The sequence below is a fragment of the Vulpes vulpes genome, chromosome 2 (genome assembly GCF_048418805.1).
Source record: "Vulpes vulpes isolate BD-2025 chromosome 2, VulVul3, whole genome shotgun sequence".
Lineage (NCBI taxonomy): Eukaryota > Metazoa > Chordata > Mammalia > Carnivora > Canidae > Vulpes > Vulpes vulpes.
This window is the reverse complement of record NC_132781.1, coordinates 30,594,728-30,618,490: the sequence shown is the minus strand read 5'-3', so window position 1 is coordinate 30,618,490 and position 23,763 is coordinate 30,594,728. Positions and strand designations below refer to the sequence as shown.

At 38.6% G+C, this 23,763-nt stretch overlaps 2 protein-coding genes across 16 annotated transcripts in view; both read right to left on the bottom strand.

Moving 5' to 3' along the window:
* LOC112917896 (phosphatidylcholine transfer protein-like) overlaps positions 1-23,763 on the bottom strand; it is a 66,345-nt gene that overhangs the window by 35,643 nt on the left and 6,939 nt on the right. The window contains exons 1-2 of one of the 15 annotated variants that reach the window (XM_072747519.1): positions 22,512-22,684; positions 22,327-22,418 (exon numbers count right to left, since the gene is read on the bottom strand). The exons of 12 other annotated variants lie outside the window; for them this stretch is intronic. In XM_072747519.1, coding sequence (XP_072603620.1) covers positions 22,327-22,335 — 9 coding nt within the window. In that variant the 5' untranslated portion in view covers positions 22,336-22,418; positions 22,512-22,684. Of the gene's footprint in view, positions 1-22,326; positions 22,479-22,511; positions 22,685-23,763 lie in introns of those variants that run through there. 2 more of the 15 variants (XM_072747533.1, XM_072747518.1) reach the window with 2 other exon arrangements.
* Positions 1,056-23,763, bottom strand: part of LOC112917895 (phosphatidylcholine transfer protein) — a 53,434-nt gene continuing 30,726 nt past the window's right edge. The window contains exon 9 of the transcript XR_011999711.1: positions 1,056-2,364. The gene's annotated coding sequence lies outside the window, so the exon portion shown is untranslated. The remainder of the gene's footprint in view (positions 2,365-23,763) is intronic.

Below are 23,763 nucleotides of genomic sequence, written 5' to 3'. Positions count from 1 at the left end.
AGTTGTTACCTCAGTGATTCTCACTCTCTTCCTAAAAAACCTGCTAGCATAGCCATGCTCATGGTTAATACCCTCAGGAAATATTTCCATTGACAAGGGGTGCCATTGTGCTACTTCCCATAAAAGGGTAATCATGCCCGTGGCTTCTTTTGGACTTGGATCCTTGCAAGTTTTTCAGTCACCTTTGTCCAAGAAGAAAGGGCACAGTCAAGGTGTAGAGTCTGCCAAACTCAGTCAAATATCCTGAAATGTGTTCCAACATTTGGAATTTGACAAGATTCCCAAGGACATCTGGCTTTGGTCCCCCTTCTCCCTTAATTACTGAGCCCAAACAGAAAATGTAATCCATCTACTTCAGAGTCATTTTCCCAAAACTCATCCAAATTTTCCTTAGTAAGCCTATTAGATGTCTTTGTCTTCGTGGGCCTAACACCTTCCTTCTCACGTTTTATTTCTTGGAACTAGGAAGCAGACAGAGCCAAGGGCAACAGGGCTCCATTTCAAACACAAGACACAATCTATAAAATCAGGTGCTGGCGGTGGAGGGTCAAGAGTCTCACTCCCAGAATTACAGCTGTGATGCCTCTGAGGGGGAACTAAGGGAGTCTCTAGGACAAATGTACCCTTGGAAGGACAGAGAACACAACTAAGGATAGATTCTCTCCAACCCACATTCAGTAGCACCCGGGGCCAACGCCTTACCACAGTTCACGGTGACAAATGCAGAAGCAGAGATTTCACTAACTCCTGCTGTTTGGTGGTGGTCATATGGCGAACACTGGACTTGGAACACAAGAAAGCCTGCAAGATCCACCTAAGACCTTTTCATATGGCCCTGAATCTCAAAGTAAGACAAAAATGGGTCAAAGTCCTAACTCCTAATAAACCACTTACTAGTTTTGTGTCCTTGGGCAAGTTCCCTAATATCTCTGAACTCGTGTTTTCCTGCTGTAAATAAAGATTATAAAACTTCCCTTACATATTTGTTATAACAGGTAAGATTATAAAGCTTATTAGCACAGTGCCTGGCATTGGAAAGTACTCAGTGACAGCTATTTGTTTTGTCATTTTGATTTTTATAATAATTTTTTTGAGATAGAATTCACATACTACACAATTTATGCATTGAAAGTATACACTTCAATAACTTTTCATATATTCACAAAGTTACACGACCATCACCAAAGTCAACGTTAGAACGTTTTATCACCACCAAAGTAAACTCCATTCCATTAGAAGTCATTCACAGTTCCCCCTAAACCTAGGCAACCACTCATCTCTTCTTTTCCCTATGGATTTTCCTGTTCTGGACATTTCATACAAATGGAATGATATAATACATTATCCTTTGTGACTGACTTCTGTTACTTAACATAATGTTTTCCAGGTTCGTCCATGCTGTAGCACCTATAGTTCACTTCACTTTATTGTTGAATATATGCCATGATGCCACTGTGTGGATCTCCTCATCTCTTTTTATTGTTTAATATTATTATTCCATTGTGTCGATATACCACATTTTAATTATTCATTCATCACTTATAAAAAATGTGGATTATTTCCTTTATTTGGTTATTATGAATAATGCTGCTATCAACATTCACGTACAAGTTATGTGTGAAGCTTCATACCTCTTGGGGAGATCTTATGGTGACGCTACCTCCATGTTTAACCTCTTAAGGAACTGCAGATGTTTCCAAAGCGAATGCACCATTTTAAAGTTCGTTTGATAGCATATGAGGATCTGATTTCTTTCCAATCTCCCAATACTTATGTTTGTCTTTTTCATTACAGCCATTCTAGTGGGCATGAAGTGGTACTTCACTGTGGGTTCGATTTTTATTTTCGCAATGGCTAATGATGTTCAGCTTCTTTTATGTGCTTATTGGACATTTGTATGTCTTCTTTGGGTAAACACCTATTCAGATCCATTTTTATTTTAATTGCTTTTTTGTCTCTTTATTACTGAGTTGGCAATATTTATATATTTCAGATATAAGCCTCTTATCAGATATATGATATGTAAACAGTCCTCCCCATTCTGTGGGTATCTTTTCACTTTCTTGATGCTATCCTTTGAGGCAGAAAATTTATTGTTTTGATGAAGTCTAGTTTATCTATTTTTCCTTTTGTTGATTATGCTTCTCATGTCAAATCCAACATTATGAAGATTTTCCCTATAAAGTCTTCTAAGCATTTTATAGTTTTAGCTCCTACATTTAGTCTTGGATCTATTTTGAAATAATTTTTATATATGTTGTGACACTGGAATAGTCCAACTTCATTCTTTTGTATGTGGATAGCCAGTTGTCCCAGCACCATTTGTTGATGAGGTTAACTTCCACACTGAATTTTTGGTAATGCCTGTGGAAAATAAGTTGATTATAAATGAGAACTTTCATTTCTGATTCTTTTTTTTTAATTTTTATTTTTTTATTTTTTGTTTTTTCATTTCTGATTTTTGATACTAATCCACTGATCTACATGTTTATCCTCATGCCAGTACCACACTGTCTTGATCAATGTTGATTTGTAGTAAGTTTTGAAATCAGAAACTATGAATCTTACAACCTTTTCCTTCTGTTTCAAGATTGTTTTTCCATAAATAAGATTACATCACCTGCAAATACAGTTTTATGTCTTCTTTTCCAAACTGGATGCCCTCTATTTCTTTTTCTTACCTAACTGCCCTGACCAGAACCTCCAGTACAATTTCTCAATAGAGGCAAAAAGAGCAGACAACCTTGTCTTAGGCTGGATCTTAGAGGAAAAGCTTTTAGCCCTTCATCATTAAGAATGATGTTCACTGTGGGTTGTTCACGGATGCTCTCTTCCAGGTTGAGAAAGTCTCCTATTCTAGTTTGTTGAATGTTTTTATCATAAGGTTGTTATTGTTATTACACAAAAATGCAGCTGTTCTCTCCTTTCCCTTTTTTCCTCTCTTCTTTCGCTTTTATGATTTCTTTCCAGAGCCTGGTAGGACACCAGGATGACATCAGGGAAGCGGAAACCATGGGCTGCTCTGCATCCATTCCCCGAAGTGCTCTATGAGCAAGCATCTGCCACCTTCTCCCTCCTGTCTGCACTCCTGACCTAGATAGGTGCTTTTGTTGTTCTGGCACAAGTTGCTTCCCTTCCACTTTGGCCTGCTTTGCTGGCCCACTGCATTCTGATTCTAGGTGACCGGCTTCCTGTCACTCTTCTTCAGGGTTCAGATCCCTGTCTACCTCATTATAGGTGTCCTAGACTACTTTGGCAGCCAATCGTATTTGGAAAGCTAAAGGCTATTTTCCAGGCAGTAGAATTTCCTTTTTATTCCATACCAGTTTGATTCCATGATTATATCACGACAACTTTTTAATGCCAAGTATTGAGCTTGTTTGATCCTAATATTAATAATAACTCCATCATGTTGTTTTTACTTTGCTCCCACTTTACAGAACAGAAAGCTGAGGCTCCATGGGGCCGGCCAATTTGTCTGAGGTTACATACATAGTAAGTGGCAGAGCCAGAATTTGATGACATTTCTGTCTGGGTGGAGCAAAAGAGAGGAACATGCATCTAGTTGTAATGGCTAAGACAAAACTCAGGGCATTAGTTGCCATATTGGAATAGCTAAGAACTAGGAAAGTGGTACACCTCATTCCAAATACAAGGCTTCTGTTGCTCCTGTGTGCCAACATGTCCAGACTTATCTTGCAAAAACATATGCCCACCCATCCCAGACACGCTGTACCACATCATGCTATCTCTACTGCTGCACCTTCCATATGCTATTATCTCTGCCTCAAAAACACTCTCTTTTACTCAACTGCCAACTTTTAGATGCCTAATTTCTATTCATACTTCAAGACCCAATAGAAGAATCACTTTCCCTGGGAACTCCTTCTGATCCACACCAGACTGTGTTTTGTTATATCCCATACATACCTTTGCTATAGACTCACCACCTTTACCTCTCTCCCCCTCAACAAATTACCAGTAAACCATGAGCACCTTCAAGGTGGGGCCATGGTTAGTTCTCTTCTGTCTCCCAGTAAAGTTCCTGGCCCTATGTTTTTTCAAATAACTAACTGAATCTTAAGGATGAGCCCCTATAAACAGATGCCATCTCTGGTAGAAAGTTTAAAGCATCTCTCAGTAAACCAACCCAAATAAATGAATATTTGGGACTTTTTGTTCTCTTCTATTATGGAGAATCTGATTCTTAAAACAAGAGGTTCAGGCCTATGAAATTTGAACCTAAATCAGTAAAACCACCTTTGCACTCTGCAAAATACAACTCAAAGTCACCGGATCACCAAGAGACAGACCTCAGGAAAGAGAATAATAGAGGAGGAAATGAAGATTCTCACTTTAAATACAAAAAAGATCACCCTCATATTCTTAACACGTAGGGATCCACTGTCAGAGCCAGAGATCGCTTTTAGATTAAATGGTACAAGCCATCCATTTCTTCAGCTTCTAAACAAAATGAGAATTTTATTTCTGACTCAAGTCAGCTCAGGGAAAAGATACCAGCTACAAGGTGTTTAGGGGGGCTCTCTGTGGCAACTCTCAGAGCAAAGCTTTAACGTGCCAGCTTTTGTTTTCTTCTCTAAGAGAAAGCTGTGAAGTCAGGCCCAAGATGACAATGCCAAACAGCTCCCAAAACGTTCTTGGTCTTAATATTTAACAATTTCCCCTCAAACCCTGGCACATCATGGGTTGAAGATACACATTATTTTCATTTAGACAAGAATTCTGAAGTACTGGGTATTTTTGGGAGGGCTTTCTGTTAAATGTTAAAGAAAACATGGTTTTAAGATATATTACCCCTGGTCATTTATCTAACTGACCATACTGCGATCTGTAAGCTCCATCCTTCTTGCAGCTTTCACATTCTACTAAAATGGGATCTTCTACCAGGAAATTTACTCAGACAGGGGAGTTAATTTGAGGTTGAAACTGTAAAGTGGCCAATTATCTCTCCGCCATTGGGTGTATACAATCTTTACCCCAAGCTTTGGAAATAAAGACAAAATTTAGCAAATATTCTTTCCTCAAAGCTAATGAGTTAAAAAGAATAACAGATAACAGTATATTGGGAAAAAATTACATGGTCTTTAGTGCATTTTAGTGTTATTGCCTGTTAACACACAGTGTGGTGTGCCAACTCATGAGAGAACTCCAGTCTTCTAAGGAATCGATTTCTGAATTGTTGAGTTTATGGTGTCCGAGTGATATCGTTGAACAGACTGGGAGTACAGGAGACCATGTCTGTGCAATCTGACCTAGGGGAAGCTATGAATCATAGGTTGTCCTTCCGTCTGATAATATCCAGACCATCAGCACACTCTGGGTAATGACATTTGAGGCTTTTCATCCAGAACTATCCAGTTTCCTACTTCATGGGTTATACTGATCCTAGGACCAGGTAATCTAATATACCTAATATAAGTAACAATTTAACTTTACTCAAAGTCCTACTAGGTAGAAGGTCTTTGCCAGCCTCTGTGGAAGAACAGCAGGATGCTTAACTAGATCTTTGATTCCATTTATATGTAATGTCCTGGATAGGCAAACTCAAGAGAGGGAAAAAGTACACTCCTGGTTTCCAAGAGCTGGATGGAAGGAGGCTTCGGGAAAGCTGGCTTAAAGGATGTGGGGTTTCTTTCTAGAGGTACTGAAAAATTAATTGTGGCTAGGCTTGCCCAAATCTGGGAATATACTAAAAACCTGTGAACTGTACACTCTAAATGGGCAAATTATTTGAATGATACCTTTAAAGCTGTTACAATAAAACAAACAAACAAACAACACTTGCCCTCACAAAAAGAAGAAAGACATTAATACCAGTTAGAAACTAAAGACAGGTGCCACAGAATGCTAAGGAAGATCCAAAACTGCTTACTTTCTTCCACCTTTGGAGGATTTTCCTTTTCCAGGGACCATCACAATCTCTCTTGGTGTATGTTTAGGTTCAGGAGAGATGGCTTTAGAGGAGAAGAGAGCTTCTGATAACTGAACAGAAATGAAACCCATGGGACAGTTCGGGTGGCTCAGTGGTTTAGCGCCACCTTCAGCCCAGGGTGTGATCCCGGAGACCTGGGATTGAGTCCCACTTCCCACGTGGGGCTCCCTGCATGGAAGCCTGCTTCTCCCTCTGCCTGTGTCTCTGTCTCTCTCTCTCTCTCAGTCTTCATGAATAAATTAAAAAATATATTTAAAAAAAAGAAAAAAAAGAAGTGAAACCCATGAGAGCACAGCAAAAGATGTCCTGGCCACAGAAACATCAGTCTTGGGCCTCTCAGTGGAGTCCCTATGCAACTCACTACCTCCCTCACAGCTGATCACAAGCAAGGTATTTTATTTAAAGGGGAAAAGAGAGAAGGGTGATTTTATGTCAGGCTGAGAGGTAGCTCCTGTTACTTGAGGCCTCTCCATTCTAAAGACAACTTCCAGAAGAGCACTATCCCCAACCCCATTTAGCTTCCCATGTTCCTGGGGCAAAGGGCTCTGGCATCAGGGCTGTGCACAAAGTAGATCAACCGGAACTAGTCCTGTAGTGACTTGTAAGCTAAAATATTGCTCCGTGAACAGATGAACAAACCTATTTTCCAGGCCATGCAAACGATCATGGAAGTTCTTCAGACAGAAGAAGAGAGTATATTTCATGCTATATGATTTACCTTTTATTGGTAATAAGCTTACTGTATTGAAAAAGAGCCATCACCACCTTCACCTTCACTGAAGTGGCTGGCCCCTCTCTGCCACCATTTTTTCTTTGTTTGTTTATTCCCCTGATTTTCAATATTTACTAAAAAGCAAATCGGTCAGGTATATTTGACATACATAATTCCAAGCATTTTTAAAGGTGATCCTTTTTAAACTAATTGAAATATTCTAAATGACAAATTGCTTTCATAGGTCACATTAAAAGGTCAAATAGGTCACATAGGTCACATGCCAAGCAACATGGCATGTGAGTACTTTAAAGAAACGTTCATCAAGAGATTTTTCTACAGGAGTGTGGACGTGCATTCCACGTTTGGGTTCCTCACTAACCAGGGACCGCTGCTTCCTCACTCTGACAATAAAGACCCGTCACCATTCCTTGGTGTTCTTGGTCTCTACCTATCTTGTAGCTGGAACAAAGACTGGGCTGAGGGTGGAGTTCAAGAGATGGTGCACCACAGGCAGAGAACTCATTCTTTCCTCTCCTCTGGGAAGGGCCTGCAACTGGGTAATGGTCCTGTCAGTTCCGTACTGGAGTTCTTCAAAGCTTGTGGGGCAAACTCAGCTGCGTGGTGTGTTGCCACCCTTGCTCTTCGGATCCCCATTTCCCTGGAAGAACCAAGGAGAGAGAGCTCTCTTTTCCAGTGCAGTCCACCAGCCTCCTTCCATGACAACACAAGCATTGGCTTTGGGATGTTGCCAAGTTTCTCATGTGGGACTTGAACCCTTGGCCTCCCACCCCAAAGTAATGATGCTACCAGCCGAGTGACACAGGTCTATTTCCTGAGTCAATGGACTGAACAGGTCCAAAGGTATGCAAGGCATTTCTCTCCCCCTGGCCTCACCCAGCCTTGGCATGGCTGCTGGCATCGCCAGAGCTGTCCTCCCCCATGAGCAGTTGCTGGGCCACCGCCAAGCTTCCACAGAGCTGTTTGTCAGCTCATTAGTGCATTTCTTTGCTTTCAGATTTCCTAACTTGAAAATAACTAGAATAAAAACTCACTTTAATGAATGGTTTTGATCCTTTTTCCCTTCTCCCCTCTTCTCCTACCTAACAGCTGTTTTACTTTTAATGGGAGCCATAACTACATGGCAGGGCAAACAACTTAACATTTCCCTCGATTTTCAGGCCTTCACCCCCTAGAAAAGTTGTGAATCCACTCATACTCTAGAATGGAGATAAAAATATCAGGATATCAATGAAAAGAAGACAGGAAAATAGGCTTTTGTCCTGCACACACTGAGTTAGCTTCTGATAACTGTTTTTAAGAAATATGGGACAACATGGAGAAACACTCTCTTCTACCTTTACAGTCACATAACAATGGTAGCTATATGGGGTAAGATTAGCAAGAAGTATAAAAACCTAAAATAGAATGTCAATATTCTTTCATCCTCGTTATAATACTGTTTAAATAATGTCTCTTCTTAGGGAATTAGTCACTTATTAAAATGTAATGACATTCCTATTACAGGAGTCCCAGAAGATGAACTGAGAGAAAAAGGTGTGGAAGGTTTTTTGAACAAATTATAACTGAAAACTTCCTTAATCTGGGGAAGGATACAGACATCAAAATTCAAGAAACCTGGAGAATTCCCTTTAATTTCAACAAAAGCCAACCATTGGTAAAGCATATCACAGTCAAATTCAAAAAACACAAGATAATAAAAGAATTTGAAACTAGGAAGGGAAAAAAGTCCTTAACCTACAAGGGAAGACAGATCAGGTTCATAGATCTGTCCACAGAAACTTGGCAGGCTAAGAAGGAGTGGAAGGAAATATTCAACGTGCTGAATGGGAAAAATATGCAGCCAAGAATTCTTTATCCATTAAGGCTGTCATTAGAAATAGAAGGAAAGATAAAATGTTTCCCAGACAAACAAAAACTAAGGGAGTTTGTGACTACTAAAGCAGCCCTGCAATAAATTTTAAGGTAGACTCTTTGAGTGGGAAAAAAAAAAAAAAGAAAAGACTAAAAGCAACAAAGACTGGAAAGGATCAGATATCACCAGAAACACTACTCTGCAGGTAACACCATGGCACTAAATTCAGATCTTTCAATATCACTCTGAATGTAAATGAACTAAATGCTCCAATCAAAAGACACAGGGCAGGGTACCGGAATGGAAAAAAAAAAACAAAAACAAAAAACGAAGACTCATTGATATGTTGTTACAAGAGACTCATTTTTTATCTTAAGACACCTACAAATTGAAAGTGAAGAGAGGGAGAAACATCTATCATGCTAATGGACATCTAAAGAAAGCTGGAATAGCCATACTTATATCAGACCAACTAGATTTTAAAACAAAGACTGTAACAAGAGATGAAGAAAGGCATTATATCATAATTAAGGGGGCTATCCATCAAGAAGACCTAACAATTGTAAATATTTATGCACCCAATTTGGGAGCACTCAAATATGTAAATCAACTAATAATAAACATAAGGGATCTCACTGATAATAATACAGTAGTAGTAGAGGACTTTATCACACCATTTTGACAATGGACAGATCAGCTAAGCAGAAAATCAACAAGGAAACAGTGGCTTTGAATGACACATTGGATCAGATGAACTTAATAGACATATTCAGAGCATTTCATCCTAAAGCAGCAGAATACACATTCTTTTCAAGCACACATGGAATACTATCCAGAATAGATCACATACTGGGTACAATTCAGGCCTCACCCAGTACAAAAAGATTGAGATCATACCATTCATATTTTCAGATCACAATGCTATGAAACTTTAAGTCAAGCACTAGAAAAAATTTGGAAAAACCACAAATACATGGAGGTTAAAGAATATCCCACTAAATAATGAATGGAATAACCAGGAAATTAAAAAAGAAATTTAAAAAATACATGGAAGCAAATGGAAATGAAAATTTGACTGTCTAAAACCTTTGTAATGCAGTAAAGGCAGTCATAAGAGCAATACAGGCCTACCTCAAAAGCAAGAAAAGTCTCAAATACACAACCTAACCTTATACCTAAAGGGCCTAGAAAAGGAACACCAAATAAAACCTAAAGCCAGCAAAGGGGAAACAATAAAGATTAGGGTAGAAATAAATGATACAGAAACAAAAACCCCAATAGAATGGATTAATCAAACTAAGAGCTGATTCTTTGAAAAAATTAATAAAACTGATAAACTCCTAGCCAGACTTAGCAAAAACAAAAGAAAAATGCCCCAAATAGATAAAACCATAAAGAGCATAGATCACAACCAACACAACAGAAATACAACTATAAGAAAATACTATGAAAAATTATATGCCAACAAATTAGGCAATCTGGAAGAAATGGATGCATTCCTAGAGACATATAAACTACCAAAACTAAAAGAAGAAGAAAGAGAAAATTGGAACAGATCTATAACCACCAAAGAAATTGAATCAGTAATCAAAAATCTCCTAACAAACCAAAGTCCAGGATTGGATGGATTCCCAGGAGAACTCTACCAGACATTCAAAGAGTTAATTATTCTATTCTCCTCAAACTGTTCCAAAAAATAGAAATGCAAGGAAAACTTCGGAACTTATTCTACAAAGCCAGCATTAACTTGATTCCAAAACCAAAGACCCCTCTAAAAAGAAGAATTACAGGCCAATATCCCTGATGAACATGGACACAAAACTTCTGAATAAAATGCTAGCCAATTGAATTAAACAGTACAATAAAATAATTATTCATCACAGACAAGTGGAATTTATTCCTGGGCTGCAGCAGTAGTTCAACATTCACAAATCAATCAACATGATATACCACATTAATAAAAGGAGGGATATGAACCATAATGACAGAAGGGGGAAGGGCCAAGATGGCAGAAAAGTAGGGTACCTCTTGCTGTCTGATCCCTTGAATTTAGCTAGATAACTATCAAATCATTTGAATGCTCTTTAATTCAACCTGAGGTGTAAGAAAAGAATTGCTGGAATTCTTCAAGTTAGAAAAGCAACCACGCACATTCTGCAAGGTAGGAGGTGCGGTGAAGTGAATCTAAAGTGATACATTAGAAGATAAACAATAAAGGGGAGGGAGCCTCCAAAAGCTGGCACCAGAAAGTGATATAGCCCCAGAGGGCAAAATCATAACCCATAGAAATCTGCGCCAGTGAAAAGCATTCTTGCCTGAAAGATGCTCAGGTGGTAAATCGGGGCAATATGAGTTAGGGTAAATATACCTAATATATAGGATTTTATATATTATATTCTTATATGGATAAAATTACCCAATATAATCGGGTAAATATGAGTTAGGACAGTGTGGTCTCAGGATCCCTGGAGTCACAGAAAGAATGTGGTTGCCTGAGCTGCTAAGAGTTCCCAAGCATTGGAGCAGGGATACTGGTTACTTTCAGCGAGCCCAGGAGGGGGTTCTCAGCTTGATTCACCATAAACCTCAGGCCATGGCCTGATTGGGTGACCATTCTCCAGGTGGGGACCCTCCACCTTCCCCTGGGAGGGGCAGAGCAGGTGTGTGCACAATCCAGCGACCACTCTCCTGCTGCGGCCCTGCAAAGTGCAGAAACAGGGGACCCTCTGCCTTCCCCCAGGGAAGATCAGTGCAGGCACTCACTGCAAGAGTCTACAGAGTTTGGCACACACAAAAGTGAAGACTGCTTATCCCCGAGGGTTTACTGAAGAGAGGGGATCACAGTACTTCAGCTCTGGGGCTGGAGATCAGGTGCAGCCTTTTTTATTTTGACTCTCTAAAGAGGTGTAAAAAGCCTTCAGGGAATAAAAGCCACACAGAGCAACCAAAAACAGCTTACTCTGAGCCTGGCCCATGGCAAGGGGTGGTGCAACTCTGCCCAGGCAAAAACTCCTGAGAATCTGAGCAGCAGACGCCTCCCCCAGAAGACAAACAGGAAGAACAGTTGAACAGCAAGTTTACAGACCACACAGAACTGTAAAACTCCAGTGTTAGGGGAAAATAGTATATAGTATTTGAGGGTTTTTTTTTTTTTTCTCAGTTTATCTTTCAGTTTAAAATTTTCCTTTTTTTTCTTTTTTCCTTTTTCAACTAGTTTCTTACTTTATCAACTCTTTAAGTCTTTTTTTAAAAATTTCATTTTTTACATTTACATTTTATAGATATATTCTACATTTTTGGCTTCCTTTCACTCTATTCAATTTTATTTTTGCACATATATAAATTTGCTTTCTCTACAATTTTGAGATTTAGTGTCTCAGAGACAAAATACACTCAGAGACCAAAATACACTCAGGATCAAGTGAATCACACTGTTTTGTCCATCCTATGAGATTATATTTTCTCTTCCTCCCCACTCTTTTTCCTCTTTCCCCATTTTGTTTTCTTCTTTTTCATTCTCTTTCTCTCCCCCTCTCTCTCTCTCTCTCTCTTTTTTTCTGGTTTCTGACCTCTTCGGATTTGTCTAGTGTGTATTTTGCTTGGGTTGTGGTTGATACTTTTGATAGTACTCACTGGCTCATTCATTCTTCTCTGGGCAAAATAACTAAAAGGAAGAATTTACAGCAAAGAAGAACCAGAAGTAATACTTTCTGTCACAGATATAATCAATATGGATATAAGTAAAATGTTAGAGATGGCATTCAGGATAACAATTACAAAGTTACTAGTTGGGCTTGAAAAAAGCATAAAAGACACTAGAGAATCTCTTTAGTGCAGAAATGAGATCTAATCAGGCCAAAATTAAAAATGCTCTGAGATACAGTCTAAATTGTATGCTCTAACAGTTAGGGTAAATGAGGCAGAAGAGTGAGTAACTGACATAAAAGACAAGTTGATGGAAAGGAAGAAAGCTGATGAAAAGAGAAAAACAACTAATGGACCATGACGGGAAGTTCTGAGAAATCAGTGATGCCATAAAACACAACAATATCAAAATTATTGGAGTACTTGAGGGAAAAGAAAGGGGGGGGGTCAGAAGGTATATTTGAGCAAATCATAACTAAGAATTTCCCTAATCTGGGGAAGGAAACAGGTATTCATGTAAAAGAGATAGAGCCCCTCCCAAGATCAATAAAAATAGATCAACACCCAGACATATAATAGTGAAGTTTGCAAATTTCAGAGAGAAAGAAAAAATCATGAAACAGCTAGAGACAAGAGATTTCTAATATACAAGGGTAGGAACATTAGACTGGCATCAGACCTACCCATAGAGACTTGGCAATCCAGAAAGGGCTGTCATGATATACACAGGGTACTAAATGAGAAAAACAAGCAGGCAAGAATACTTTATCCAGCAGGGCTGTCATTCAGAATGGAAGGAGAGATAAAGAACTTCCAGGACAGAAAGAAACTGAAAGAATATGTGACCACCAAGCCAGCCCTGCAAGAAATATTAAAGGCAATCCTATAAGCAAAGAGAGAACTCAAGAGCAACATAAACCAGAAAGAAACAGCGACTTTACAGATATACAATGGCACTAAGTTCATATTGTCCAGTACTTACTATGAATGTAAATGAGCTAAAATGCTCTGATCAAAAGACACAGGGTATTATATTGGATAAAAAAGCAAGACCCATCCATATGTTGTCTACAAGAGACTCATTTTAGACCCAAAGATGTCTTCAGACTGAAAGTGAGGGAGTGGAAAACCATTTATCATGCTAATTGACCTCAAAAGAAAGCTAGCATAGTAATATTCATATCAGACAAATTGATTTTAGACCATAGACTGTAGTAAGAGATGAAGAGGAAAAAAAGAGAGAGAGATGAAGAGGGATGCTATATCTTATTTAAAGGGTTTATCCAACAAGAAGATATAACAACTATAAATATTTATTCCCCTATCTTTGGAGCAGCCAATTATATCAATCAAGTACTAACCAAATTAAAGAAACACATTGATAATAATATAATAATAAGGGACTTTAACACCCCCACTCACTGCAATGGACAAATCATCTAAGCAGAAGATCAACAAGGAAACAGGGCTTTGAATGATATATTGGACCAGATGGACTTCACAGATATATACAGAGCATTCCATCTTAAAGCAACAGAATATGCATTCTTCTCAAGCACACATGGAACATTCTTCAGAATAAATCACATGCTGGGTCACAAATCAGGTTTCAACCAGTACCATAAGATTGGGATCACTCCCTGCATATTTTCTACCACAGTGCTTTGAAACAGGACCTCAATCACAAGAGGAAATTTAGAAAGAACTCAAATATCTGGAGGTTAAAGAAAATCCTACTAAAGAATGAATGTGTCAACCACGAAATCAAAGAATAAATTTGAATATTCATGGAAATTAATGAAAATGAAAACACAAGTATTCAAAACCTTTGTGAGAAGGCAAAGGTGGTCCTAAGGGGGGAGTGCATTGCATAACAGCCCTCTTTCAAAAACTTAGAAAAATTTCAAATACACAAGCTAACCCTACACCTAAAGGAGCTGGAGAAAAAACAGCAGATAAAACCTAAACCAAGCAGGAGAAGAGAAATAATAAAGACTAGAGCAGAAATCAATGTAATAGAAACCAGAAGAACAGTAGAACAGATCAACAAAACTAGAAGCTGGTTATTCAAAAGAATTAAAAAGATGGATAAATCCCTAGTCAGACTTATCAAAAATAAAAGAGAAAGGCTCGAATTGATAAAATCATGAATAAAAGAAGAGAGACCACAACCAACACCAAGGAAATTTGAACAATTTTAAGAACATATTATGAGCAACTATATGCCAAGAAATTACACAATCTGGAAGAAAATGGGTGCATTCCTAGAAACTTATAAACTACCAAACTGAAACAAGAAATAAAAAATCTAAACAGACGCACAACCAACAAGGAAATTAAATCAGTAATAAAAAACTTCCCAAAAAATAAGAGTTCAGGGCCAGATGGCTTCCCAGGGGAATTCTACCAAACATTAAAAGAATGAATACCTATTCTTCCAAAGCTTTTTCAAAAAATGTAAGGAAAACTTCCAAACCCTATGAGGCCAGCATTACCTTGATACCAAAACCAAAGTCCCATCAAAAGGGAAAATTATAGACCAATATCCCTGATGAACATAGATGCAAAAATTCTTACCAAGACACTAGCCGATAGGATCCAACATTATATTAAAAGGATTATTCACCATGACCAAGTGGTATTTATTCCTGGGCTGCAAGGTGGTTCAACATTCACAAATCAATCAGCACGACACATTACATTAATAAAAGAAAGGACAAGAACCATATGATCCTTTCAATTGAGGTAGAGAAAGCATTTGACAAAATATTGCATCCTTTCTTGATTAAAACTCTTCATGGTGTAGTGATAGAGGGAACATACCTCAATGTCATAAAAGCTATATATGAAAAGCCCACAATGAATATCATTCTCAATGGGGAAAAACTGATGGATTTTCTCCTAAGATCAGGAACACAACAGGGATGTCCACTCTCACCACTGCTATTCAACATAGTACTAGAAGTCCTAGACTCAGCAATCAGGCAACAAAATAAATAAATAAATAAAATAAAAGGCATTCAAATTGGCAAAGAAGAAGTCAAACTCTCCCTCTTTGCAGATGACATGATACTGTACATAGAAAACCCAAAAGACTCCACCCCAAGATTGCTAGAACTCATACAGCAATTGAGCAGTGTGGCAGGATACAAAATCAATGGACAGAAATCAGTTGCATTTCTTTACACTAACAATGAGCCTGAAGATAGAGAAATTAGGGATCAATCCCATTTACAATTGCACCAAAACCATAAGATACCTAGGAATAAACTTAATAACCAAAGAGATAAAGGATCTAAATAATAATCTAATCTAAAAACTACAGAATATTTATGAAGGAAATTGAAGACACAAAGAAATGGAAAGCTATTCCATGCTCATGGATTGGAAGAACAAATACTGTTAAAATGTCTATGCTACCTAAAGCAATCTACACATTCAATCCAATCAAAATACCATCAACATTTTTCACACAGCCGAAACAAATAATCATAAAAATTTTATGGAACCAGAAAAGACCTCAAATAGCCAGAGAAATATTGAAAAAGAAAACCAAAGCTGGTAGCATCACAAAGCCAGACTTCAAGCTATATTACGAAGCTGTAATCCTCAAGACAGTATGGTACTGGCACAAAAACAGACACATAGATCAATGGAACAGAATGGAGAACCCAGAAATGGGCCCTCAGCTCTATGGTAAACTCCTCTTTGACAAAAAAGGAAAGGATATCCAATGGAAACAAAGACGATCTCTTCAATAAATGGTGCTGGTAAAATGGGATAGCCATGTGTAGAAGAATGAAACTGCACCATGTTCTTACACCATATACAAAAATAAATTCAAAAAGGATGAAAAACCTTGATGTAAGACAGAAATCCATCAAAATCCTAGAAGATAACACCTTGGCCACAGCAATTTCTTGTTAGACATGTCTAACATGTCTAACAAAGGCAAGGGAAACAAAAGCAAAAATCTTGGGACTTTATCAAGATAAAAAGCTTCTGAACAGCAAAGGAAACAGTCAACAAAACTAAAAGGCAACCTAAAAATGAGAGAAGATATTTGCAAATAACACATCAGATAAAGGGATAGTATCCAAAATCTATAAAGAACTTATCAAACTCAACACCCAAAGATCAAAGAATCCAGCCAAGAAATGGGCAGAAGACATGAACAGACATTTCTCCAAAAAAGACATACACATGGCCAACAGACACATGAAAAAATGCTCCACAGCACTTGTCATCAGGAAAATACAAATCAAAACCACAATGAGACACCACCTTACACCAGTCAGAATGGCTAAAATTAACAAAACAGGAAACAACAAATGTTGGCAAAAATGCAGAGAAAGGTGAATCCTCTTACACTGTTGGTGGGAATGGAAACTGGTGCAGCCACTCTGGAAAACAGTTGGAGGTTCCTCAAGATGTTAAAAATAGAGCTACCCTATAATCCAGCAATTGCACTACTAGGTATTTACTCCAAAGATATAAATGTATTGATCTAAAGAGGCACCTGGATGCACCCCAATGTTTATGGCAGCAATGTCCACAATAGCCAAACTGTGGAAAGAGCTGAGATGTCCATTGACAGATGAATGGATAAAGATATGGTACACACACACACACACACACACACACACGTCTTTGACAAACACTAAGGAATATCCAATGGAAAAAATACAGTCTCTTCAACAAATGGTGTTGGGAAAACTAGACAGCAACATGCAGAAGAATAAAACTAGACTGCTCTGTTATACCATACACAAAAATAAATTCAAAATGAATGAAAGACCTAAATGTAAAACAGGAAACCATCAAAATCATAGAGGACAGGCAGAAACCTCTTTGTCCTTGGCCTTAGCAACTTCTTATTAGATACATTCAGAGACAAGGGAAACAAAAGCAAAAATGAACTATTGGGATTTCATCAAGGTAGAAAGCTTCTGCACAGTAAAGGAAACAATCAACGAAACTAAAAGGCAGCCTATGGAATGGGCGAAGACATCTGCAAATGACATATCTGAAAAAGGGTTAGTATTCAAAATCTGTAAAGAACTTATCAAACTCAACTGCCCTGCCACCCTCCTCCCCCGCCAAAAAAATAATCCAGTTAAGAAATGGCAGAAAACGTGAGTCGACACTTTTCCAAAGAAGACATACAAATGACTTACATACACACGAAAAGACGTTCAATATCACTAATCACCAGGGAAATAGAAGCCAAAACCACAATGTGATACCACCTATCACTTGTAACAATAGCTAATATTAACAACACAAGAAACGACAGGTGTTGACAAGGATGTGGATAAAGAGGAACCTTCTTGCACTGTTGGTGGGAATGCAAACTGCTGCAGCCACTCTGGAGAACAGTTTGGAGGTTCCTCAAAAAGCTAAAAATACACCCTAAGATCCAGCAATTGCACTACCGGGTATTCACTCAAAGAATACAAAAATGCAAATTTGAAGGAGTACCTGCACTGCAATGTCTATAGCAGCATTATCAACAATAGCCAAACTATGCTGAAAGCCCAAATTATCACTGACTGATGAATGGATAAAAAAAGATGTTGGATATATACAGAATGGAATATTATCAGCCATCAAAAAGAATGAAATCATGCCATTTGTAATGCCATGGATGGAGATAGAGTGTATTATGCTAAGTGAAACAAGTCAGTCAGAGAAAGATAAATACCATGTGGCCTCACTCATATGTGGAACTTAAGAAAACAGATAAACATATGGGAAGGAGGTTAAAGAAAAAAAGGGGAGAGGGAAACAAGTCATAAGGGACTCTTAATGATAGAGAAAAAACTGAGGGTTGAAGGAGGGAGGTGGGTAGAGGATGGGCTAGATGGGTGGTGGGTATTAAAAAGGGCATTTGTGATGAGCACTGGTGTTGTATGTAAGTGATGAATGATTGAATTATACTTCAGAAACCAATTATTGCACTGTACATTAAATAACTAAAATTTAAGTTCAAAAACATGAACAGGGACTATTATGTTCATAATTTACTTCATAGATACAGAATAAAAAATTATTCTACATCAAGTAATGTGATAAGCTCTAGGGATACAACAGTGAACAAGATAGATGGTATTTCCTTCCACATGAAATGTAGTTAAGAAATTACACAAATAATCAGACAATCACCAAACAGTGCGACAAGTGTTGTAATAGGCGATTCAAGAAACGCTTTCTGTGGGAAGTAGTACTGTCCACTGAGACGTGGAGGATGAATAAGCTTAGCAGTCGAGAGCATGAAAAGGATTTGAAGAGTGTGTCCAGTAGAGAGAGCAGAGAAGTAAGAACAAGAACTATGTCCAGTGTGCTGCATTTAAAAGGTGAGGAAAGAGGATACACTGGCGTGGTGGTCTCCCGAATACCTAACATGCCTCCTTGTCTTTCCTGAGTGCTACTCAGAATACTCAGGCTTTGTGGGGGCACAAAGCCAATAGGTGCATTATTACTCTAGAATAATCAGAAGGGGCTCACAATATCTTAGAATTTAGAACTTCTATATCTTCCAAGCAACTAACTCAGCAGCTGCTAGAGGATAAAAGACCTGAGACTCGAAGAAACACTATTATCTTAGTATTTACATAGAAACCCAGCAGACTCCTTGAGGAAATACGAGTCTACTTAACCTTATTCAGAGCTGCATCACAGGACTGAAGGAATAGTCTAAACTGGGTAATCAGGGAGATGCAGGGGATGGAAGGGTGAAAGGGATGGGGAGATGCATATTTGTTTATTTGGGGTGGGAGATAATCAGGGACTGGTTAGATATATCAATTCAGCATACCCTTGGTGCAATTAAAGGTAAAGTGTCATAGAGAGGGGATGTATAAGACTCCAAATCCTAGGTGCTTAAAAATTAAGAAGCTTCTGACTATACAGAAAGCACTGGCATTAAGACAAATACCTGAAATAAAAAAGTATACCGTATGAAGACAAAGAATCATAGGATTTCAGGGCTCAAACAGGCTTCTGAACTGACCTCTTTTGTTTCATAGAAATAAACTGAGACCCAGGGATGATGAATTCTAGTCATTCATCCACGTAGGCACCCATGAATGATCTCTCACATGCGCCTAAAGAGTGCACCCAGTCTTACAGGCATGGAACTGAAAGATGGAAGAGCTGTGTTTCTCTGGCTACATAGCCATTAATATAGTAAGCTCTCTAAGATAGTTTGAGAAATGACATGATACAGTAGAAACATCAAGAGTAAAGGACACAGTACTGAACCTGTTCTTAAAGGAAGTATAGGGTTTTCACAGGTTTGAATGGGAAGATACTGCAGACAGAGCAATCAGGACACACAGACAGTAACATAAACATACTAAGTCAAGACAGGAATTGACAACAAAGCATTTACAAAACAGCAGCAATTTCAGGCCACCTGGTCAGGATATGAATGGCACTTCCTTAACATCAACCCCACACCTGAACAAGAAGGAAAGTGAAGGTGATGGATACATTCAAATCTTCTGATCCCATATTTGCTAACCCAAAGCATCCAGTAGTGCATTATGGATTTGAGTTACGATAAATTTTATTTTCCAAAGGGCAAAGGAAGAAAAAGGCATGGATGGGTATTAACTACTTAATTCAGATTGTAAGGAAGGAAATAATGGTATGTGCAAGGTAGATAAGTGAAAGACGTGGTAGAAATGGGGCAGGATGCATCTTAAATATGGTGTTTATGGACATAATTTTAGTTCGTTTTCACAACAGCAAGGGGTATGAACATGATTAACTCCATTTTAGGGATGAGAAAAATCAAGGCTCAGAGACATTAAGAGACTTGCTGGGCACAAAGCCAATAGGTGCTACATTCGGTTTGAGTCCTACCTAGTCCGTCAGCAATGCAAGTGTTCTTTCTATTACATGATAACTTCTCCCAAGAGCCCTGGGGTGGGGAAGGCTGTGGTGTCCTGAATTATGTAAAAAGTAAAGCAATGTAAAGAATTTTAACAAGGGTACACAAGTGTGTACAATTCCATGGCTGAAGACAATAAAAGAAATAGAGCTTGTGAAGGATAGGCAAGTTTTCCTTCAACAATTTATCATGAAAATTTTCAAACATACAGAAAAGTTCTAAGTGAACACTCATCAGACCACCACCTAGATTCTGCAAATAACACTACACCATTTTTGCTTTATCAAGATTCATTTTTGTAAAGAAGTCAAAGTCTGGCTATACAATCACTGGCAATTATAATAAGTCTACAAATGATTATAAAACCATGGTCAAGAACCATGTTTCTTCACTTAACTCAGAATAACAAAGCTTGGCTCTTGGCACAGAGCTGGCCCTTGATAAATCTTTACTGAATAAAGGGATACCATAATCCCAGTGAGTAAAAACAGGCTTCAGTTAAAGAAGCTAGTTTGTTTGTTTGTTTGTTTGTTTGTTTGTTTGTTTATTTATTTATTTATTTATTTATTTATTTATTTATTTATTTATAGAAGCTAGTTTAGAATGCTTTCGGATAAATGAATAATGGAGGCGAAAATGTTCTGTAGATGGAAGGAGTCACTATTCACTGGGCTTCAATATATATATGAAAGGAGTATCATTTGGTAAAGGCAAGAATAAGTTGAAGCTAGTTTTCTGTCTCCCAACACACACTGCAACAGGATGTGGAGCTTAAAACTAACATGGTAAAACTCATGAGAGATAAGTGTGAAGCCTTTCATTTTGGCGGAGGATCAATTACACAAGTAGAGGCTGGGGCAACTGCTGCTTGATACAGTTGATATATTACAATTTGAAAGGAGGGTGGAAAGGGAACTGATTATTATGAGCCAATAGTGTAAATATGTGGTACGAGAAAAAAAGGTCTCCCAGACTCAGACGGCATGGGAGGAAGCACAGAATATAAGAAGTAATAGTTTAACTTTACTCTGAATATTCTACTCAACACTGGGAGCCACAGGAGTGCATTCAATCAACAGGTCTACAGGAATAGAGGCAGTGGTTTTGGTGAGAAGGGGGTCAGAAAATTATTATGGAATCAGTAAAGGAATCAGGGATATAAAGTACAGCATGGTATCCATAGTTAACACCCTGCTGTATGTCATACAGCGGGTTGTTAAAGGTGTGGATCCTGGGAGTTCCCATCCCAAGGACAAATGCTTTTTCTTTTTATTGTGCCTACGTAGATGATGGATGTTGGCTGAGCCTGTCGTGGTGGTCATTTGGAAGTCTATGTAAATCGAGCCATCACACTGTATACCTTAAACTTGTATGGTGATGTATATCCGTTGTTTCCCCAAAAAGCTGAGGGAAAAAAAAACTTGGGATGTTTAGACTAAGGAGGACAGAATAAGGGAGAATATGATCATGATCTTCAAGCAGAGCCAACAGAAAAGGAAGTAGAGCTAATGGTCTCAGATGGCAGCTAAGCTGACTGACTACATATATACACACATTTATGGATATAAAATATACATAGTCATAGTTTATATTTTTATTTTATTTTATTTAAGATTTCACCCATTTATTCACAAGAGATACACACACACATACACACACACAGAGAGAGAGAGAGAGAGAGAGAGAGAGAGAGAGAGGCTGAAAAACAAGCAGAGGGAGAAGCAGGCTCCATGCAGGGAGCCAGATGTGGGACTCGATCTGGGGACTCCAGGATCACACCCTGCACCGAAGGCAGGTGCTAAACCGCTGAGCCACCCAGGGATCCCCTATCTTTTTAAATACATAAAATATACATGCAGAAATACAAACATCAGAATTAAAACATAAGGATTCAAACATAAAGATTATTATGTTTCATGGTCCAAAAGCAAAGAGAAAACAGAAGAGATAAAATGCAAAGAAAGCTGGAGATCAGGCCTCACAGGAAGAAAGCATGTCAAGGATAGGGACACAAAAGGATATCCCACATTCAGAGGTAATCTGCCTCTGATATTTCCCATGACAACAGGAGAGCAGCCAGGCGGATTAACCACCACCTACCCCCCACCACCCTCTATACACACACACCCCAGAAATGGAGGAATCTGCCTCAAGATTCAATGGTGGGAGCTTGAGACAGACACACAACTAGCTCCCGGGTACTGCTGCTGCAGGAGACCATGTGATGTCACCACAAGTCTTACCACTCTCATTGGAAACTGGTAGAGAGAGGGCCAATAGCTACGGATCACACACTGCCTCTCCAGCAAGCAGAAAGCTGAATTTGAAATCTCAACTACAAAGAGGAACATAAAATAAAGAAACACTAAATATCCATGAAAAGTTTAGAGCATAAAAGGAGGCAATAAATTCATAAAATAAAACTTACACCTGATGGGATGCTTGGGTGGCTCAGTGGTTGAAAGTCAACCTTCGGCTCAAGGCGTGATCCTGGGTCTGGGGATCGACTCCCGCATCCAGCTCCCTGAGAGGAGTCTGCCTCTCCCTCTGTCTATGTCTCTGCCTCTCTCTCTGTGTCTCTCATGAATAAATAAATAAAATCTTAAAAAAATAAAATAAAATGAAAAATAAAACTTACACCTCAAGAACAGAGTTAATGGGGGCAATTAGAACTGGCTTATGGAGGAAGACTAAATAAGCTCTTCATTATTTCCAGGAGGAATGCTAAGGCCAGTAGATGAAACTACCAGGGAGTTGGACTTCAGCAGAGTGTGAAATAAGAACTTTTCAAAAAAGTATGTTAATCCAACAATGAACCTCAATAAAGCACACACTGCTTTCACCCTGACTGCACCCTATATTACATCTTTCTCACATGCTTAAAGGCATAGAAAAATGCCTTATGAAAACAGAGCAACTTAGCTTAAAAAAATGGTTAGCCAACAGACTAAAATTAACTGGCCCTGATTCCAGAGAACAGGAATATATAACCTATAATCACTGGGCCTGGAAAATAGTCGCCTACAATAAATATTTGTTGAATAAATGTAAGCACTAAAAGACAAATACATGTCCATCTTCTTCAAACAGGAACAAGGCGGGTATTGTCTGAATTTTCATTCTACCAGAAAAGTCAACAAATAAGTACATAATATAAATGTTAAGTGGTCATAACTTCCATGAATAAACATACAAATGCATGAGGGGACAAAGAATTAAGTGTGATTAATATTGTTTCACTTGTTTTGTTTTGCAGCTGAGAGACTACTTCAAGGAGACATTTGAGCAGAGGCCTACATAAAGTGAAGCAGTGTATTAGTTATCTGTTGCGTGTAACAAATTACCCCAGAACTAACGGCCTTAAAATGAAACCTTTGCTATCTCGATGTTTCAGATGCCTGCACCGGTGCATGGGTTCAGCTGGTTCCAGTGTCCCTGGCTCAGCATCTCCTGCCAGGCTGCAAACAGGATGTCCTCTGGGACTGCAGTCATTGCAAAGCCCAACAGGGAGGGATCGGCTTCCAGTCTCACTCAGATGGTTGTTGGCAGGACTCAGTTTCTCCTCAGTTGTTGGAATGACTGTCTCCGTTCAGACTGGCTGTTGGCCAAGAGTCCACCTTCAGTTCTTTGTCACACCAGTCTCACCATAGGCCAGCTCACACATGGCAACTTGCTTCATT